Genomic DNA, 15,097 nt, shown 5'->3' with positions numbered 1-15,097 from the left:
TGGTGCTGGAGAGTGAGCTGTAGCGCTGCCTGGCTCTCACTCAGGGTGCCGGCTCGGATTGCAAACTGCACCTGTCTATGAGGGTGGAGCTCAGTGTTGGCAGCCTCTGGAATTCTGCCACAGGGTTTCAAGATGGCCAGTTCTCAGCTAAAACCTCAGGAATGATCGGATTATTTCCAGGAAATGTGTGTGTGTGTGTGTGTGTGTGTGTGTGTGTGTGTGTGTGTGTGTGTGTATCTCGTGGATGCACTATCTATGGCATAACAAGAAAAATTCCTTTCAAAGGGCTTTGACCCATGTAGCCTTCCTGCTCACAACCTTATTTTTACCTTCAGACGTGGAGGTGGGGTCTAAGAGGTTTTCAAAGGGGAAGGGAGAGAAGAAATTCAGTAAATCCTGGGTTTACGCAAATCTCCAGGCATGATGCTCTCTGAATGGCCCAGCTGGGGCTTTTTAATGCAGCAAGAAGCTGCAAGGTTGGAAAACATGAAAATGAGGACCTTTCAGGGCATACGGCCCTCCTTACAGAAGACGGATGGGAAGCCAGTGAGACAGAGGCAGCCTGTGAGGAGCCTGCCAGCTCTATACCTTACAGCGAACCCCGGGGGTCTGGGCATCACAAGGAGGAGCAGCTAGTAGACTGGACCAACAGAAGGCTGGGCTCCGCTGGCTGCCAGAGTGACAAGGGCTCTTCTGTTTCTAGCTACGTGTGCCTGGGATGGACATCTTTCTCTGAGTCATGTTCCTTGACAGGTCCTCATTAGAACAGAAACCACCATGGTAGCCAGCTAAGTGCCAAGATCAAAAATAACACAAAGCCAGGCGTGGCAGCTTATTGCCTGTAACCCCAGCCCTGAGGAAGCTAAGGCAAGCCTGGGCTACATAATGGGCTCCAGGCCAGCTTGGGCTACCGAGTGAGACTCTGACTCAAAAAAGGAAACAAAAATTAAATGCAAGAAACACAATGTCCCATTTGAAAGACATCTGTGATGTAGTCAAGTTCCCCCATTCTGAAGTCCCAGAAGGCTGTAAAGGCTTCCTGTGTAAATGGAAACATGCTTTAAACGGCATGGTGGCACATGCCTTTAATCCCAGCACTCAGGAAGCAGAGGCAGGTGGATCTATGTGAGTTCAAGGCCAGCCTGGTCTACAGCATTAGTTCCAGGACAGCCAGGAGACCCTATCTTGAAAAAAACAAAAACAAACACAAAAGAAACAAAAACCAACAAAATGAAGAATAACTGAAAATAAGGAGTTTCTGGGAGAGTCTGTGTTAGCCATTCACACCCTTAGGCTTTAACGCTGCATCCTGGAACACATATTCCACGATTTACTTTTTAGCTTGGTTAAAAAGCTCATCCAATCTAAAAACTGACAGTAAAGTTATATGTGAATTATATAGATGATTCCATATAAACAAAAACAAGCATGTATCTAATGAAATGAGAGAGAGCATTAAATACATTTAAGGATGAAGTCAAGGTCATACCAACTCTTCTTGACTTAGAGCTTTTCATAATTTAAACCCATGATACTTGGGTGTCCATTCAGACTCAAACAGAAAACACACTTTGCATTTTTGACAAGGTCATTAAGACTCACAGAACCTCTACAATTTCTGTCACTGTTCGATGTTTCTATTGGAAATCAAAATTTTAGTAACTTTGGTATTTAAGTCACTGAAATGAGTCTTTGTATTCACCTCAATAAGAATGCAATGTTTTCTTCAATCCCAGCACTTGGGAGGCAGAGGCAGGCAGATCTCTGTGAGTTCAAGGCCAGCCTGGTCTACAGAGCAAGTTCTAGGACAGCCAGGGCTACACATAGAAACCCTGTCTCAAAAACAAAACAAACAAACAAAAAGCCCAACAACAACAAAAAACAAAACAAAACAAAACAAATAAACAAACAAAAACAAACAACAAAAAGGTAATTTCTGGCAAAAAAGAAGTAGAAAATAAAATTTTGCTCTAACTCTTAGATTGCATGGTATCCCAAAGTGAGTGTACTAATCTGGAAAAAAAATCCCTCTGGATATGAGAGGCCTGCAGTCTGGCCCAGGTTCTGCCTCTTCCTGGTTGTAAGCTTTTGGTCAATTACTTCATCAGGACCCCAGCTTTTAGCTCTCCCCACTGGGCCTCCATCACAGGGATGCTCTGAAGACTAAGTGGAATGATACAATAGGAAATGGGTGTAGATCAGTCTGTAGAATGCTGGCCTAGGGTACACAGCCCCTCAGTCTAGGTTGTTGGCCTAGTGTACACGGGCCCTGGGTTTGATCCCCAACTCCACATAAAATGGTTTGGGGCCCACACTTCCAATCCTTGTACCTAGGAGAGGTAGAAGGATCAGGGTTCAAGGTCATTTGCTTCTCCATAGAAAGTGAGGAGCTAGCCTGAGCTACACAGGAGTGCTGAGATAACATCATGCTGGTAGCTACATTCTGACACTAGGAAATCTCACCTCACACACCCAGTGAGCTAGGAGAGAGCCCTTGTCCTGAGACAATGAGACAATGTTCAAAAGGACAAGGGAGCAATTCAAAGTCACACAGCTATTCAAAGCTAAGCTGCCAGTGTCCACAGGCTCCCTGTGGCAATGCCCCAACCCAGGGTGTGTCTCTGATATGCCCCAATGTGTTCTGTTATTTGTACACATGTTGGGCAATTTTAAAGGGCCTGTTTGACAAAAATTACATCTCTGAAAGATCAGATACATTATAATCAGACAAAGCAGTTTATACTTTAATGGGTCAAAAAATGAAAACCAGTAGCTCTCATTAAAATACATAGCTGAAGCGTTTTCCTCCATAATTTCTTTACATAAAAACTCTAAAAATATAACCTTGACACTCAGATATAAAAACAGCCCCATATTAATTATCAGTAATGGTTTTAAATAGCTAGTCAAGACTTCCGGAATGTGTTGTGCCTACCCAAAAATTTTTGCTGTGGTAAATGATATCTATCTCCATCACATGTCAGTCATATTACTTTCTTTAAAAACAACAACAACTTATTTTTACACGCATGAGTGTTTGTCTACATGTATGTGTACCATGTGCACATGGTACCTGGAGATACCAGAAGAGGGCAGCAAACTCCCTAGAACTGGTTGTGAGCTGCCATGTAGGCACTGGGCACCTTAATCTAGGTCCACTGCAAGAGCAGAAAATGGGCCTAACCACTGAGCCATCTTTCAGGGACCCTGGCTGTGTTGTTTGCCAAAGTATGGACGATGTTTAGGTAGCAAATGTGTGAGGTTAACTGCACACCCAATTCCTAGCACATCTCCATTGTTCAGGAGTTCAAGTAAGTTACAAAAGCCCGGGAAGACTGACAACCAACTCAGCTACCCGGCTACTTGGGTGCTGTGAGCGCCAGGACCCACTTTCAGATCCACAGCAACCCTGCCCTTGTCTCCTCCTTAACTATCTTTGTTGGCTTATGTGGTTCAAATCAAGGCAACACAAGATAGCATCCCTCTGAAGATCCTTCACTTAAATAGTGGCCTTTGCCACAGGCGCTTAGTTCCTCCCAGTGGAAAGCCCTGGGCAAAGGATTCTACAGAACCATATGCAACAAGGAAGCAGACACCCAGAAGGACACAAAGAGGATAGAAGGAGAAATGCCAGGCAGGGGATGGAGAAAAGGAGGCAGAGCCTGTCCCATCTACCACAGGAATTACTTAGGACAACTCAAAAGCTAAGTACTCAGTTGCTTGGGGGGCGGGGGAGGGAGGAGGCTACTCCATCCAAACATGTTCAAGTAGTTCAATGGCTTATCACCACCAGGACAACTTTTTGCTATCTGTTCCTCAATACTGTTGTGTTTTGCAGAAACATATCACAAATGGAACCCAAGAAAACACCCTGGTATATATTATATTTTGCCACCGATGCATACAAAGACAAAATAATAATATATTTTTCTAAGTGGTAGGAGATAGATCTTAATTCCTAGACACACACCTCCATTGCTTTGTACAGAGCTCTTGGAAACAATGCATCTCTTTGGATGCAAGATGCCATGCCAGTTCTAAGGCCGCAGTTAGGGGCAGTCAAGGACATGGGCAGGCATGCTGATGAGTCAGAAGCTCAGTGGCTCTAACTCTTGGAGATACATCTTATTAGCCTTGCGGGTGCTAATAAATCTCCGCTGTGCAGGCCAGGTGCCCTGCCTCCTTACCTTTGACATGGGGGAGGAAGTGGTGCCTGAAGGGGGGGTTGGGACGGGAGTCACTGTGGGTGGAGCTGAAGCTGCTGGTGCGCTGGGGGGACCACCTATGCACACCAGGGGACAAGAGCTCTGTGCAGCAGGGAATCAACCAACCAGGGCAGAGCAAGGTGGAAACAGAAAAGAAGGAAGAAATTAACACAGGAGCAGGGCAGGGGCCCAGGGTGGGGAGGGAATGGAGAGGGTTGGTTAATCAGGGGTCTGAAAGGGGGGAAGGGCTGAGGGTTGGGAAGGCACCTGTGGAGGGCTAGGCAAAGGCAGACTGCCGACTGGCACAGGTGGACACAGAGTCAACCTCTGAGAATAAATGGCTTGTCAAACACGGTCTCTGGGACACCGGCATGATGGTGCCAACTACACACTGCTATGACAGAGGAGGCCACATAGACTCGACAGCCGCTTTTAAAGTGCATTCAACAAAATGGCCTCCAGAAACCCTCGTAAACACGCAGCAATTATTTCAACGATCTTGAAGAGACGAACTGATATGTAAGGGCCATGTTTTGTTTTGCTTTCTAAGCTGCAGGCTTATCCTGCTGGAAATCGCATTTGATTTCACATTCCTTAAATGTGAGGAAGTCCCTGCTGCATTAGCTGGATGGCAGAGTTACACAGGATGCTGGCAACTCAACCTAGACTCAGGGAATTCAAACAGCATCTGGCATCCAGAATGCACAGGGTGGATACGTGGTCACGCCACAGACATACAGATATGTTACTGGTTTCACTTCTAGGCACCAAAAACATTTTGAAGGCTGAACGCTTGGTGTCTTGCATGTGCTATTGGGACAGGAGGCAGAGAATGTTCTGGAGGCTGTAACATCAAAACCATGACTAAAGAGGTAAAGCTTCGTCATGTTAAACATGGACAGGAGCTTTTAAAGCAACAACTGTGCTCAGTGCCTTTTCCCTGGCTATTCAAGATGCTTTCAAAGGACAATTTCCCTGCATGCTGCTCTGACAATGTCAGGGCAGAGCTTAGTGGTCTCAGCATGATATATAGAGAGTAGCACCAAAGTGATTTCAAATTACCAAAAGATTAAATAAAATCTCATGGCCAGGTACAAATAAAATGACTATAGTTATATACCAAAAAGGAATATCCTGAAAACATCACTTAACATAACTTAATAAATACTAAAAAAAATATGTTTAAGTCTCTCTCTCTCTCTCTCTCTCTCTCTCTCTCTCTCTGTGTGTGTGTGTGTGTGTGTGTGTGTGGTGCTGAATTGAACTCAGGGCCTCACACATGGTAGGCATGCATTAACAGAGCCACAACACCAGACCAGCCTTGTCTAAGAAACTGATCTATAATGAAAGATCCAATAGTTCAGTCCTCTGGGTGAGTTATATCTAAGACCTTGAAGAGAAGATTACAGCTTTTCTCCATTCTGATCATTCTTATTGGTTTTAATTCTTGTATATTTTATCTAAAAGTTAGCATTAAACATTCTCATTAGCCTGTCAGCAGTAAGAAGCTTGAGTACGAGTCCTCACAAGCTCTCAGCAGAGGAGTCCTCTAGATACATAGTATCACAAGTTCTCAGCAGAGGAGTCCTCTAGATACATAGTATCACAAGCTCTCAGCCCAGGAGTCCTCTAGATACATAGTATCTAGCTCTCTTAGAAGCCTCTCCATGACTCTTAGAGAACCCTGGATCACTGCTGGGACTTCCATTCTTCTACTCCACACACGAGACTTCCACTTGCAGCCACAGAGCCTAACCCCTGAATATCAGAACCCACCATCTGCTGCCACAGGATGGCCACTCCATCCCGAGGCTTTCAGGTTTTCCAAGTTTGATTTCAACTCTTACAGTTAGAGTGGAACTTAAAGTACCTGATGGGATTCCTGCCTTGCTCTGAAAAGGGCTTGACCATGCACTCACCATGGCATTGTATGTCTGGGGGAGGGCTTTAAACTTTCCAAGAAATGGCTAACATTGAGCTTTAGATGATGTAGATAAAATAAAAAAACATAAAAAAAGTTTTTTCAGAGATATTTCTTTTAAGTTTCGTAGGGATGAGATTTTCACCAATTCTTTACAAATATCCTTTGTTCTCAGCAGGTCAATATCAAAAGGTAATTTTAATAACTCCCAGTGAACACACCGATAGAATGACTGTTTTTTTTCAAAGATATAATTCAAAATAAAGATGGACACAAGTTTTTATTTTGTTCTTTGAAAGAGGTAGAAATATTGAAGTCAGTTTTTTTTCTTCCGTGTGTGTGTGTGTGTGTGTGTGTTTAATATATGCTACCAGTGGCATGAAAAGAGATTCACATAGATACACATTTAATAAGTAACAGATCCTGGGAAGGGTAGCCTTACCAGGTCGGTGGAAATGCTGCGGTGAGCGAGACGTGGTTGGAGTGTAACTGTGACGGCTGTACACAGGGGAGCTGATGGAGCCCTGGCTGGTAGACCTGTGGATCATCCGATCCCGAACATCCTGGTAACCCTGCAACGAAGTTTGAGAAAGTGTGAGACAAAACACCTTTCCACGACTATTGGGTATTTCTAGGTAAAACCCAGTCCACAGAGGACACCGGGGAATTGCTTCTCTAAGTGTCTGTGTTTGCCTTTCAGGGTTATAGTCAGTAAATATTCGTGGGCACGGGTATTCCATGCTAATGTGTTTTGCTCACAGTCATTAAAACTGAAGTTATAAAATCTACATATGCCAGCAGTACTCGAGCGCTAGGAAAAGAACAGTTCCCACAATCAGGTTGGTACTGAGGTTTTAGGGTTTACAAGGTGTCTCCCCTCCCCAGATGCCCAGATGCCTCCTCCCCGGGTGTCCCTTTATCAGATGCCATGATGGTTTGTCTTCGCCGTCATCTTGACAGAATTTAGAATCGTCATGGGAAACACGTCTCTGGGTGTGTCTATGAGAGTGTTTCTAGGGAGATTTAATTGAGAAGCCCCCTGTCCCCCGTTCCCTGCTCCCCATATAGTTGTCACTATTCCATGGGCAGAGGTCTTTGACTGAATAGGAATGAGTCCAGGCACCCGCATTAATCTCTCTCTGCTTCCTGAGGCTGCCATGTGACCAGCTGCCTCATTCTCCTGTAGCCATGAGGTCCCCAACTTGATGAACTATATCCTCAAATAAAATCAGCCTGCCCTTTCCCCTCCCTCCCTCCCTTCCCCTCTCCCTCAGACTCCCTTCCTTACACTGCTTTTCTTGGGCATTTTATCACAGAAACCAGAAAACTACTCCAAACATCTGCAAACGGTGAAGATTAGCGGACCCTGTGGCATTACCAACCCCCTCGGTGAATGTGAAATAAGGGTCCCAGCAGTCAGGGACCCATGGGCTGGCGTGTGGTAGGTATGTGCAGAGTGCACTTCAGAACCAACCCCGACGCTAAGCTTTTGTCTGGCCTCTAAGCCACACAGTGTCTAAGACTGCTCTGGGGACATCTGAAGTTCATGTTCCTGAAGAACAAGATGACACCTGAGATCATAACACTTCTCAGCCTGGGAACCAGACTAAGGAAGTAACTGTGCTCCTTATAACACCAGAAGAGCAGACCTTTGTATTATGTGCTCAGTGAGCTGGAGAACAGTAAAGAAGTTAGGGCACATCACTTTCATCGAACATAATAGTGCTCCAGGGGAATTGCCTATGCCCAGGCTCAGGGAAGGCTCTATCAGGCAACAGACACAAAACAAAAACAAAAACCCTATCTGCACAGAGATAAACAAACAAAACAAAACCAAAAACCCAGCAAAACCAAACAAACAAACATATAAACAAATGGCCTGGGAGAGCATACACAGTGTTACCCACTTCAGGGATTTGTTGCCCCAGGAACTTTCTGCTTGGCACAACACAGTAAGAATTTGAAAGAGCATCAGAATAACCAAGACTTTTAACACTTCAGTAAGCCTGGCCCTGTGAGCTTGACTGGGGTGTGGCCTAGTTGGCTGCAACAAAATAACAACCGAACCTCCCAGAGGATGATGTCCAATGTGAAGCTGGTCAAACTCAAGCACTTTAGGAAAGCTGTAAATTTCCAGTGTGTGTGTGTGTGTGTGTGACTTTGGGGTACACTATCTACAGCATTCAGTCACAAACATGAAAATGCCATGTGCTTTCCACCGTCTCAGAGGACAGAGCACCCGGACTGTGATCAGTCACGTTTGATTAAAAAGAGGAAAGTATCCAGCAAGGCTGCTGTGTGGCTCAGCTGGTAGAGAGCTTGTCTAGCATGCATGAGGTCCTGGGTTTGATCCCCAGCACCACATAAAAGAAGTGTTGTCCATGCCTGCAATCCAGCATCCAGGAGATGGAGTCAGGAAGATTAGAAATTCAACATTCTTGCCCACCAGTGGTGGCGATCGCCTTTAATTTCAGTGCTTGGGAGGCAGAGGCAGGCAGATCTCTGTGAGTTACAGGCCAGCCTGATCTACAGAGTGGGTTCCTGGACAGTCAGGGCTACAGAGTGAAACCCTGCCTTGGAAAACAAAAACAAACAAACAGACAAAAAAAAAAAAAAAAAAAAAAAAAAAACCTCAAGATCCTCCTCCACCACAGTGAACGCAGGCCAGTCTGAGCTCAGTAAGACCACTTAAAAAAAGAAAAAAGGACAATGATCCATCCACCAAGCTGCCTGGCTTTAGATCAGTCCAGAAGAAGTGACTCAGGCAGTGCTTAGAGATTGTGTTGTAACCTCCGGTCTCCTCAGGCTTTCTATTACGTTGGAGCCTTAAGTGCAGACAGGGACGAAGAGACCCACACTGGACAATGGCTTCAGTTGCCGCAGGCAGTGGTGCAGGCTAGGGTCAGCATGAGGCCACTGTCACTACCTTAAAAGTGTTCCCCTTAAAAGTGTGCTGCTGTCGTCTGGTCCTGGCTCGTGTGTAAAGTAATCTTTAAGAACCATCATAATCAACTCTGCTGTCCTTGAGGACATATGCACTTTTTCAAAACTTCAAGTGTAGACAAGGTCCAAGCCACTCCCAGCTCCACCCATAAATATGGCCAAAATGATACTTACTTCTGCTGATGGAGTAGGAGACAAAGTCCTTGGAGACTAGAAGAACAAAAGAAAAGTTAAAGTCAACACCTTCCTAACAGCTTTGATAGAGTTACTCATCATGAAGCAAGCTAGAGCTAGTTCCAGGACAGCCTCCAAAGCCACAGAGAAACCCTGTCCTGAAAATCAAAACAAACCAAAACCAAACCAAAACAAAACAAAAAACCCATCACTCCAAACACAGGACAGCATCTGCTGTGGGTATAAAGTGCACAGCAGAGCTGATGGGAAACTCCAGCCAAGTCCCAGGAGACACAAGAACGTTTCTACCCAAGGACCATGGTGTTAATATGTTGTGAAACTAGTTTTGACTATTTTCCTTACGTATTTAATTGTGTTTTGTGATATTTCTTCATGTTAGGACAGCCAAGGAAAGTTAGGATTTTGTTGATATGGCTTTTAACTAATTCAAACCATAGCAATTGCAGTAAAACAGTTGGGTCAGCATGTGATGACCCCTCACATCACACATCCTCCAGCACCTATAATTTTGGGTTGATAGGTGAAGTGCTGTCACCCCAGGATCTCTGATTGGCGTCTCCTCTGCCACCAGAACTTTCTAGACAGCTGCAGAATTCACTTAGCTCCAGTGAGGTCTGGGCTCAAACTCACCTCACACCTCCTGTGATCCCTGTTCATGTTCACCTGCTTACTTCCTGTGATCCCCATTCACACCCTCCTTCTCACCTCCTGTGATCCTGTTCACACCCTTCTTCTCACCTCCTGTGATCCTGTTCACACCCTCCTTCTCACCTCCTGTGATCCCGTTCACACCCTCCTTCTCACCTCCTGTGATCCCCGTTCACACTCTCCTTCTCACTTCCTGTGATCCCGTTCACACTCTCCTTCTCACCTCCTGTGATCCCGTTCACACTCTCCTTCTCACCTCCTGTGATCCCGTTCACACTATCCTTCTCACCTCCTGTGATCCCCGTTCACACTCTCCTTCTCACCTCCTGTGATCCCGTTCACACCCTCCTTCTCACCTCCTGTGATCCCCGTTCACACTCTCCTTCTCACCTCCTGTGATCCCGTTCACACTATCCTTCTCACCTCCTGTGATCCCCGTTCACACTCTCCTTCTCACCTCCTGTGATCCCGTTCACACCCTCCTTCTCACCTCCTGTGATCCCGTTCACACTCTCCTTCTCACCTCCTGTGATCCCCGTTCACACCCTCCTTCTCACCTCCTGTGATCCCGTTCACACCCTCCTTCTCACCTCCTGTGATCCCCGTTCACACTCTCCTTCTCATCTCCTGTGATCCCCGTTCACACTCTCCTTCTCACCTATTGTGATCCCCGTTCACACTTTCCTTCTCACCTCCTGTGATCCCGTTCACACTCTCCTTCTCACCTCCTGTGATCCCCGTTCACACCCTCCTTCTCACCTCCTGTGATCCCCGTTCACACTTTCCTTCACTGAAGTAACTTCCTAAACACTTTCACTGTAAGTCTGTGTCTTTGCAGACTGCCCCTGCTTGACTCTCCTTACAACTGTGTGTTCCTGGTAACAAGGGTGGGTACTATCAGGGACTAGAGGATTATTTTTTGGAGTGAATGGAATTTTTACAACTGAAATACAGACCTTCAACTAGAACTATAAACAGCATTTCAGAGGGCTCAGCCTGAGCAAAGGTGGGGTAGAGGGCTTCTTGCTTTTAGGATGTATTCCTTTCCCCATTTTATTAGCAAGCTGACGGGCTATCTTATTCACCAAGCTTCTTCAGGATCTGTATCTGATCTCCAGAGCTCAAAGCTTTGTTGGGTAAGGATGGCCTTGTCGTGCCTGCAGAAGTCAGGCATGAGCTTGCCAGCGGTGGGCTCCTTGATTCACCCAAGCTCAACTCAGGTATCTTAGAAAAGTGCTAAAACTACAGCAGATTTTAAGTTCACTTTGAGTGTGTGTGTGTGTGTGTGTGTGTGTGTGTGTGTGTGTGTGTGTAGGCCAGAGGTCAATGCCAAACACCTCCTTCAATTGCTTTATTTTTTGTAAAAGTTCCCTCACTGGACTTGCAGACTCACGCCAGTTCACACTGCCAGACAGCAGACCCCAGGGACCCCGTCTGCACCTCCCAGCCGGGATAACAGGCACATGCTGCCAAACAACACTTCTACATGTGGTCTGAGGATCAAACTCAGTCCTCACATTTTGTGGCAAGCGCCTCCCCACCCTTCTGGGTCTTTAAAATAATGCATGGATTTACAAAACAATAACAACAACTAATGGAATAAATAACAGAATAGATTGCAATGTTTATTCAGTGGTGAGACCCATGCATCTAAAGGTAACTTTCACATTAATGTATCTGATCTCTGTCACATAGAGGCATCCTCTATGTACAAAGAAAGACACAGCCACCACTGTAGGTGAGCACATAACAGAGTGGATCGTGAGAACTGGAGGGATGCTGAGCATCTTTGTCTGATGTTGTATTGGTCTGATCTAAAGACCTCTCTCCTTATGGAAAACCTGCCAACGTTCTAAGTTAGGAGGTCTCACATGCAGCCAGGTTTTAAATGCCCCAAACTTTGTTTCAAAGCCAAATTTCTGCTTGATATTTGCTGCTCCAGAGGGAGTTAATGGTAAAATACAACACAAAACAACAACAACACACATACACACCACCCCCAAGAGTGGCAGGCAAGTGTGTATATATATAGAATACACATTCACCTTTAACACTATTTTTTTTAAGTATCAATTTCCTCTTGGGTGTATGCTTTGAACTTGACCAGCAACTTGAGGGCTGGCCTTAATATACTTTGTTCAGGAAGCTTCTCTGATCATGGACTTGGTGAGATTCTGAGATCCAATGGTCGATAAGAGCTCAGGCCAATCACTGGCTACAGATGCAGTATGACAGGTGACCCACCAGGTGGCGCTATGTGAAAATTCATGACCCTACTTGCCTGCCTGGGAGTCTTAAAGCAGTCCAAGCTCTAGAATAAAAGCCACAATAGAAATAACTGGGATTAAATTCAATCGATTCACCACCTTCCCATGCCTGTTGGAGAGCGGTATTGAGATAGGATTTTACCTGATCCCCTGCCTACTGCTCCAAAGGATAGGCTGATGCCTGTACCTCGGGCCTTTTGTTCATCATGTGTTAATCCAGAAGCACGGTGGCAGGCTACAGACTACACTCTGGTTTAACCTTGGCTGAAGAGTTGAGTTGAGCCCACTACTTGGTAATAGCTCTCTGGAGTCCAATCAGGCTACAGATGGTTCCCATTAACATAATAAATAAAACAGGGGAGCTACATGAGTGCCATGCTGTGGGAAGCCATGCTTCTATTAGTCTGTTCCAGCTGCAATGATGACAATAAACATAAAGGGAATACTAGAATAAATCGAAGGGGCCCAGTGGTTTGCAGCCCCTGGGGATCCATTACCTCTCCAAGGCTCTGTCTCTCCTGCTTGTCCTCATAACCTGAAGTGTAGAATGGCTCGTAGGTAATGAGGTCTGGACGCTCAATATCATAAATTGCCTTGACCTTGGGGATGGCTGCTAAGTCCTTGTAATCCAGTATTTCATTGTCTACTTTTGCCTGGCAGAGTTAAACCGAGAGAAAAATTAATCCTGTATTTCAGCTTGTCGAGGAATTATCCTCAGTGCTCTTTACGCCTCGTTCAAAATGTGTCCTTTAAAACACACCACCCATTGGAGGCTTAAGAGTGTGTGTAGAATTCAGTGGAGAGAGAAATGCCAACCTTCAGAGCAGTTTCCTAATTTTATTACACACAGAGAGAAAAGAATCTCAAACAGATGGTCAACGGATCCTTGAAGGTTGATAAATACAAGTAACTACTCATTAGATAAGCTAAAAATGTAAGCACCTTTGAGACCACTCGAAGCAGCATCATGAGATGTGCGGTTAATCCTCGAATATCTACGCGCACGTTAGGTGCAACAATCCTTTTAGCCCTACCCCACGAGATTGCACTTACTTTCAGTTAACCTCTCGATAAGATGACCATAGATTTAATTATGGAAGGAAGCCTGACTCAGGTGCCGGAATGACCAAGAGAAATCGGGGTCTTCTAACAGGATCAGCGACCTCTATGGATCAGCTTCCCTTCTGGGACTCCATCTCCCGCCCTTCCAATCCAAACTCACCTGCTCCCATAACGTCTCTTCTGGGCGTGATACTTACATAGATGGTGTGGCCTGGTGAGCCAGGGATGCTGGAGCCTGGTCTGGAATAAATACTTTCCGAGGAGGTCCTGGTGGGCTACAAAAGAAACAGCAGGCGGCCAATCAGACGGGCCCAGGCATTCAAGCTTCCGGGGAAACTCAACCAGCTAATAAGGAGAGCCCTGCGCGGGTGGCGTGGGAGGCACAGGACACACTTGAAGGACACGCCCTGGAAACTAATGCCATGGAGCTTTCTTGGTCCTTCCTCTTCCTCGTCCTTTAAAGAACTTGGAGCATATCATGAAGCTGCCCACGGAGCTGCCCACTCTGCCCAGCTCCAGCCACCAGCTCTGCTCCCCAGAACCACGGCAATGCACACCCTTGCCCCAACAAGGGCTTCCTGCTCTCACCTCTGCCTTCCTGAGAGTCACTTGGCACTAAAGGGTTAATCTCAAGAGAGACCTTTGAAGAACCTGGTTCCTTGTCAACATGCTGCCTTTGCCAATAGGGACGATTTACCACGGGGACCTGGGGATCCCCGTGGTGCCTTCTTCCATGACTTCACTCATAACCTAACCCTCTCCCACAGAACAAGCCTTGTGTGCACGCGACATGGCTTTCTTCCTACCTGCTCTGCTGGCTGTGAGGGTGACTCTTGCCACTATTTCCCTTGGTTGGCTCTTCTTCACCTCCTCAGAGCCCCCCACCCCCACCCCGGACCTCTTCCTCAGTCCACAGATGGCTCCCTTGCTGATGTTTCTCACAGTCGATCCTAATTTTTCCCTCATGAATAAATCCACAGTGAGATGTTGGTTGATTTCCTGACATTGTGCCTACCCTCTAGTTAACAGTCTCTGCCTCCTGACTACTGGGATCAGAGCGTGCGCCACCACTGCCTGGCTTTAAGTCACTCCTTAAGTGCTGATGGCATGACTTTTTGTTTTGTTTTTCTTTAAAAACAAAACAAAAATAAAAAACAAAACTTTGAGCTTCAACTTTTCTACTTAAAAACCAAGAAGAAAGAACTCCCAACAGCCAAGTGTCTGGGCTGACTGAGAGGGTAGGGATAAAGCTCCAGGCATGGAGCCAGGCATATTTTCCGCCTTCCGCCTAAACCAGGACTCTTAGCCAGCTGGTCTCAGATGGTGAGGGACAGTGTCACCTGTGTTCTGTACCTTAGACAGGATAATCTGCTCACCTGTGAGCATTCAGAACAGTGTCTACCATTTGCTGCAGCTTCAGACCGTGGACTCACATGTGTCATAGCGTGTCAGACAATTTGTCACATCTGCAGACACATTCCTGCCTGGAGCCCTCAGTGTCCTCCCTCCCTGCAGGACTCTGAGCTGGGACTTCTACCTGTGGCTCATCCTCAGCATGGGGCAGCCCTTCCTTCCAATGGCCGAGGGCAGTGACCCTGCACTGGCCCGTCTGCCAGGATGATTCTGTTTGCGACTCCTCAGACTTTGCTCCGAACCGTAGGTTTTTGTCACAGCTCCTAATGGCTTTCTAGGTAGACTGTTCCAACCCATGGAGAGTAGAGAATTCTCCTTTAAGAAGTAAATTATTTTTTAAAGGCTGAATAATTATGCTTGGAGCTTTCATCCAAATGTTAAGAACTTTTACATTTTATTTTATTGGTTCTGGAATTGAACTAACAGCCCCATGCACGCTAGGC

General features: G+C 46.0%; 1 protein-coding gene across 1 annotated transcript in view; it reads right to left on the bottom strand.

Moving 5' to 3' along the window:
* Ablim1 (actin binding LIM protein 1) overlaps window positions 1–15,097 on the bottom strand; it is a 160,963-nt gene that overhangs the window by 22,794 nt on the left and 123,072 nt on the right. Inside the window, exons 10-14 of the mRNA XM_051200032.1 lie at window positions 13,439–13,516; window positions 12,677–12,832; window positions 9,244–9,279; window positions 6,569–6,698; window positions 4,188–4,307 (exon numbers count right to left, since the gene is read on the bottom strand). Of these exons, the coding sequence (XP_051055989.1) occupies window positions 4,188–4,307; window positions 6,569–6,698; window positions 9,244–9,279; window positions 12,677–12,832; window positions 13,439–13,516 (520 nt within the window). The remainder of the gene's footprint in view (window positions 1–4,187; window positions 4,308–6,568; window positions 6,699–9,243; window positions 9,280–12,676; window positions 12,833–13,438; window positions 13,517–15,097) is intronic.

This window comes from Phodopus roborovskii, unplaced genomic scaffold, assembly GCF_943737965.1.
Source record: "Phodopus roborovskii unplaced genomic scaffold, PHOROB, whole genome shotgun sequence".
In the NCBI taxonomy this organism is placed as follows: domain Eukaryota; kingdom Metazoa; phylum Chordata; class Mammalia; order Rodentia; family Cricetidae; genus Phodopus; species Phodopus roborovskii.
This window is presented reverse-complemented; position numbering and strand designations above follow the sequence as displayed.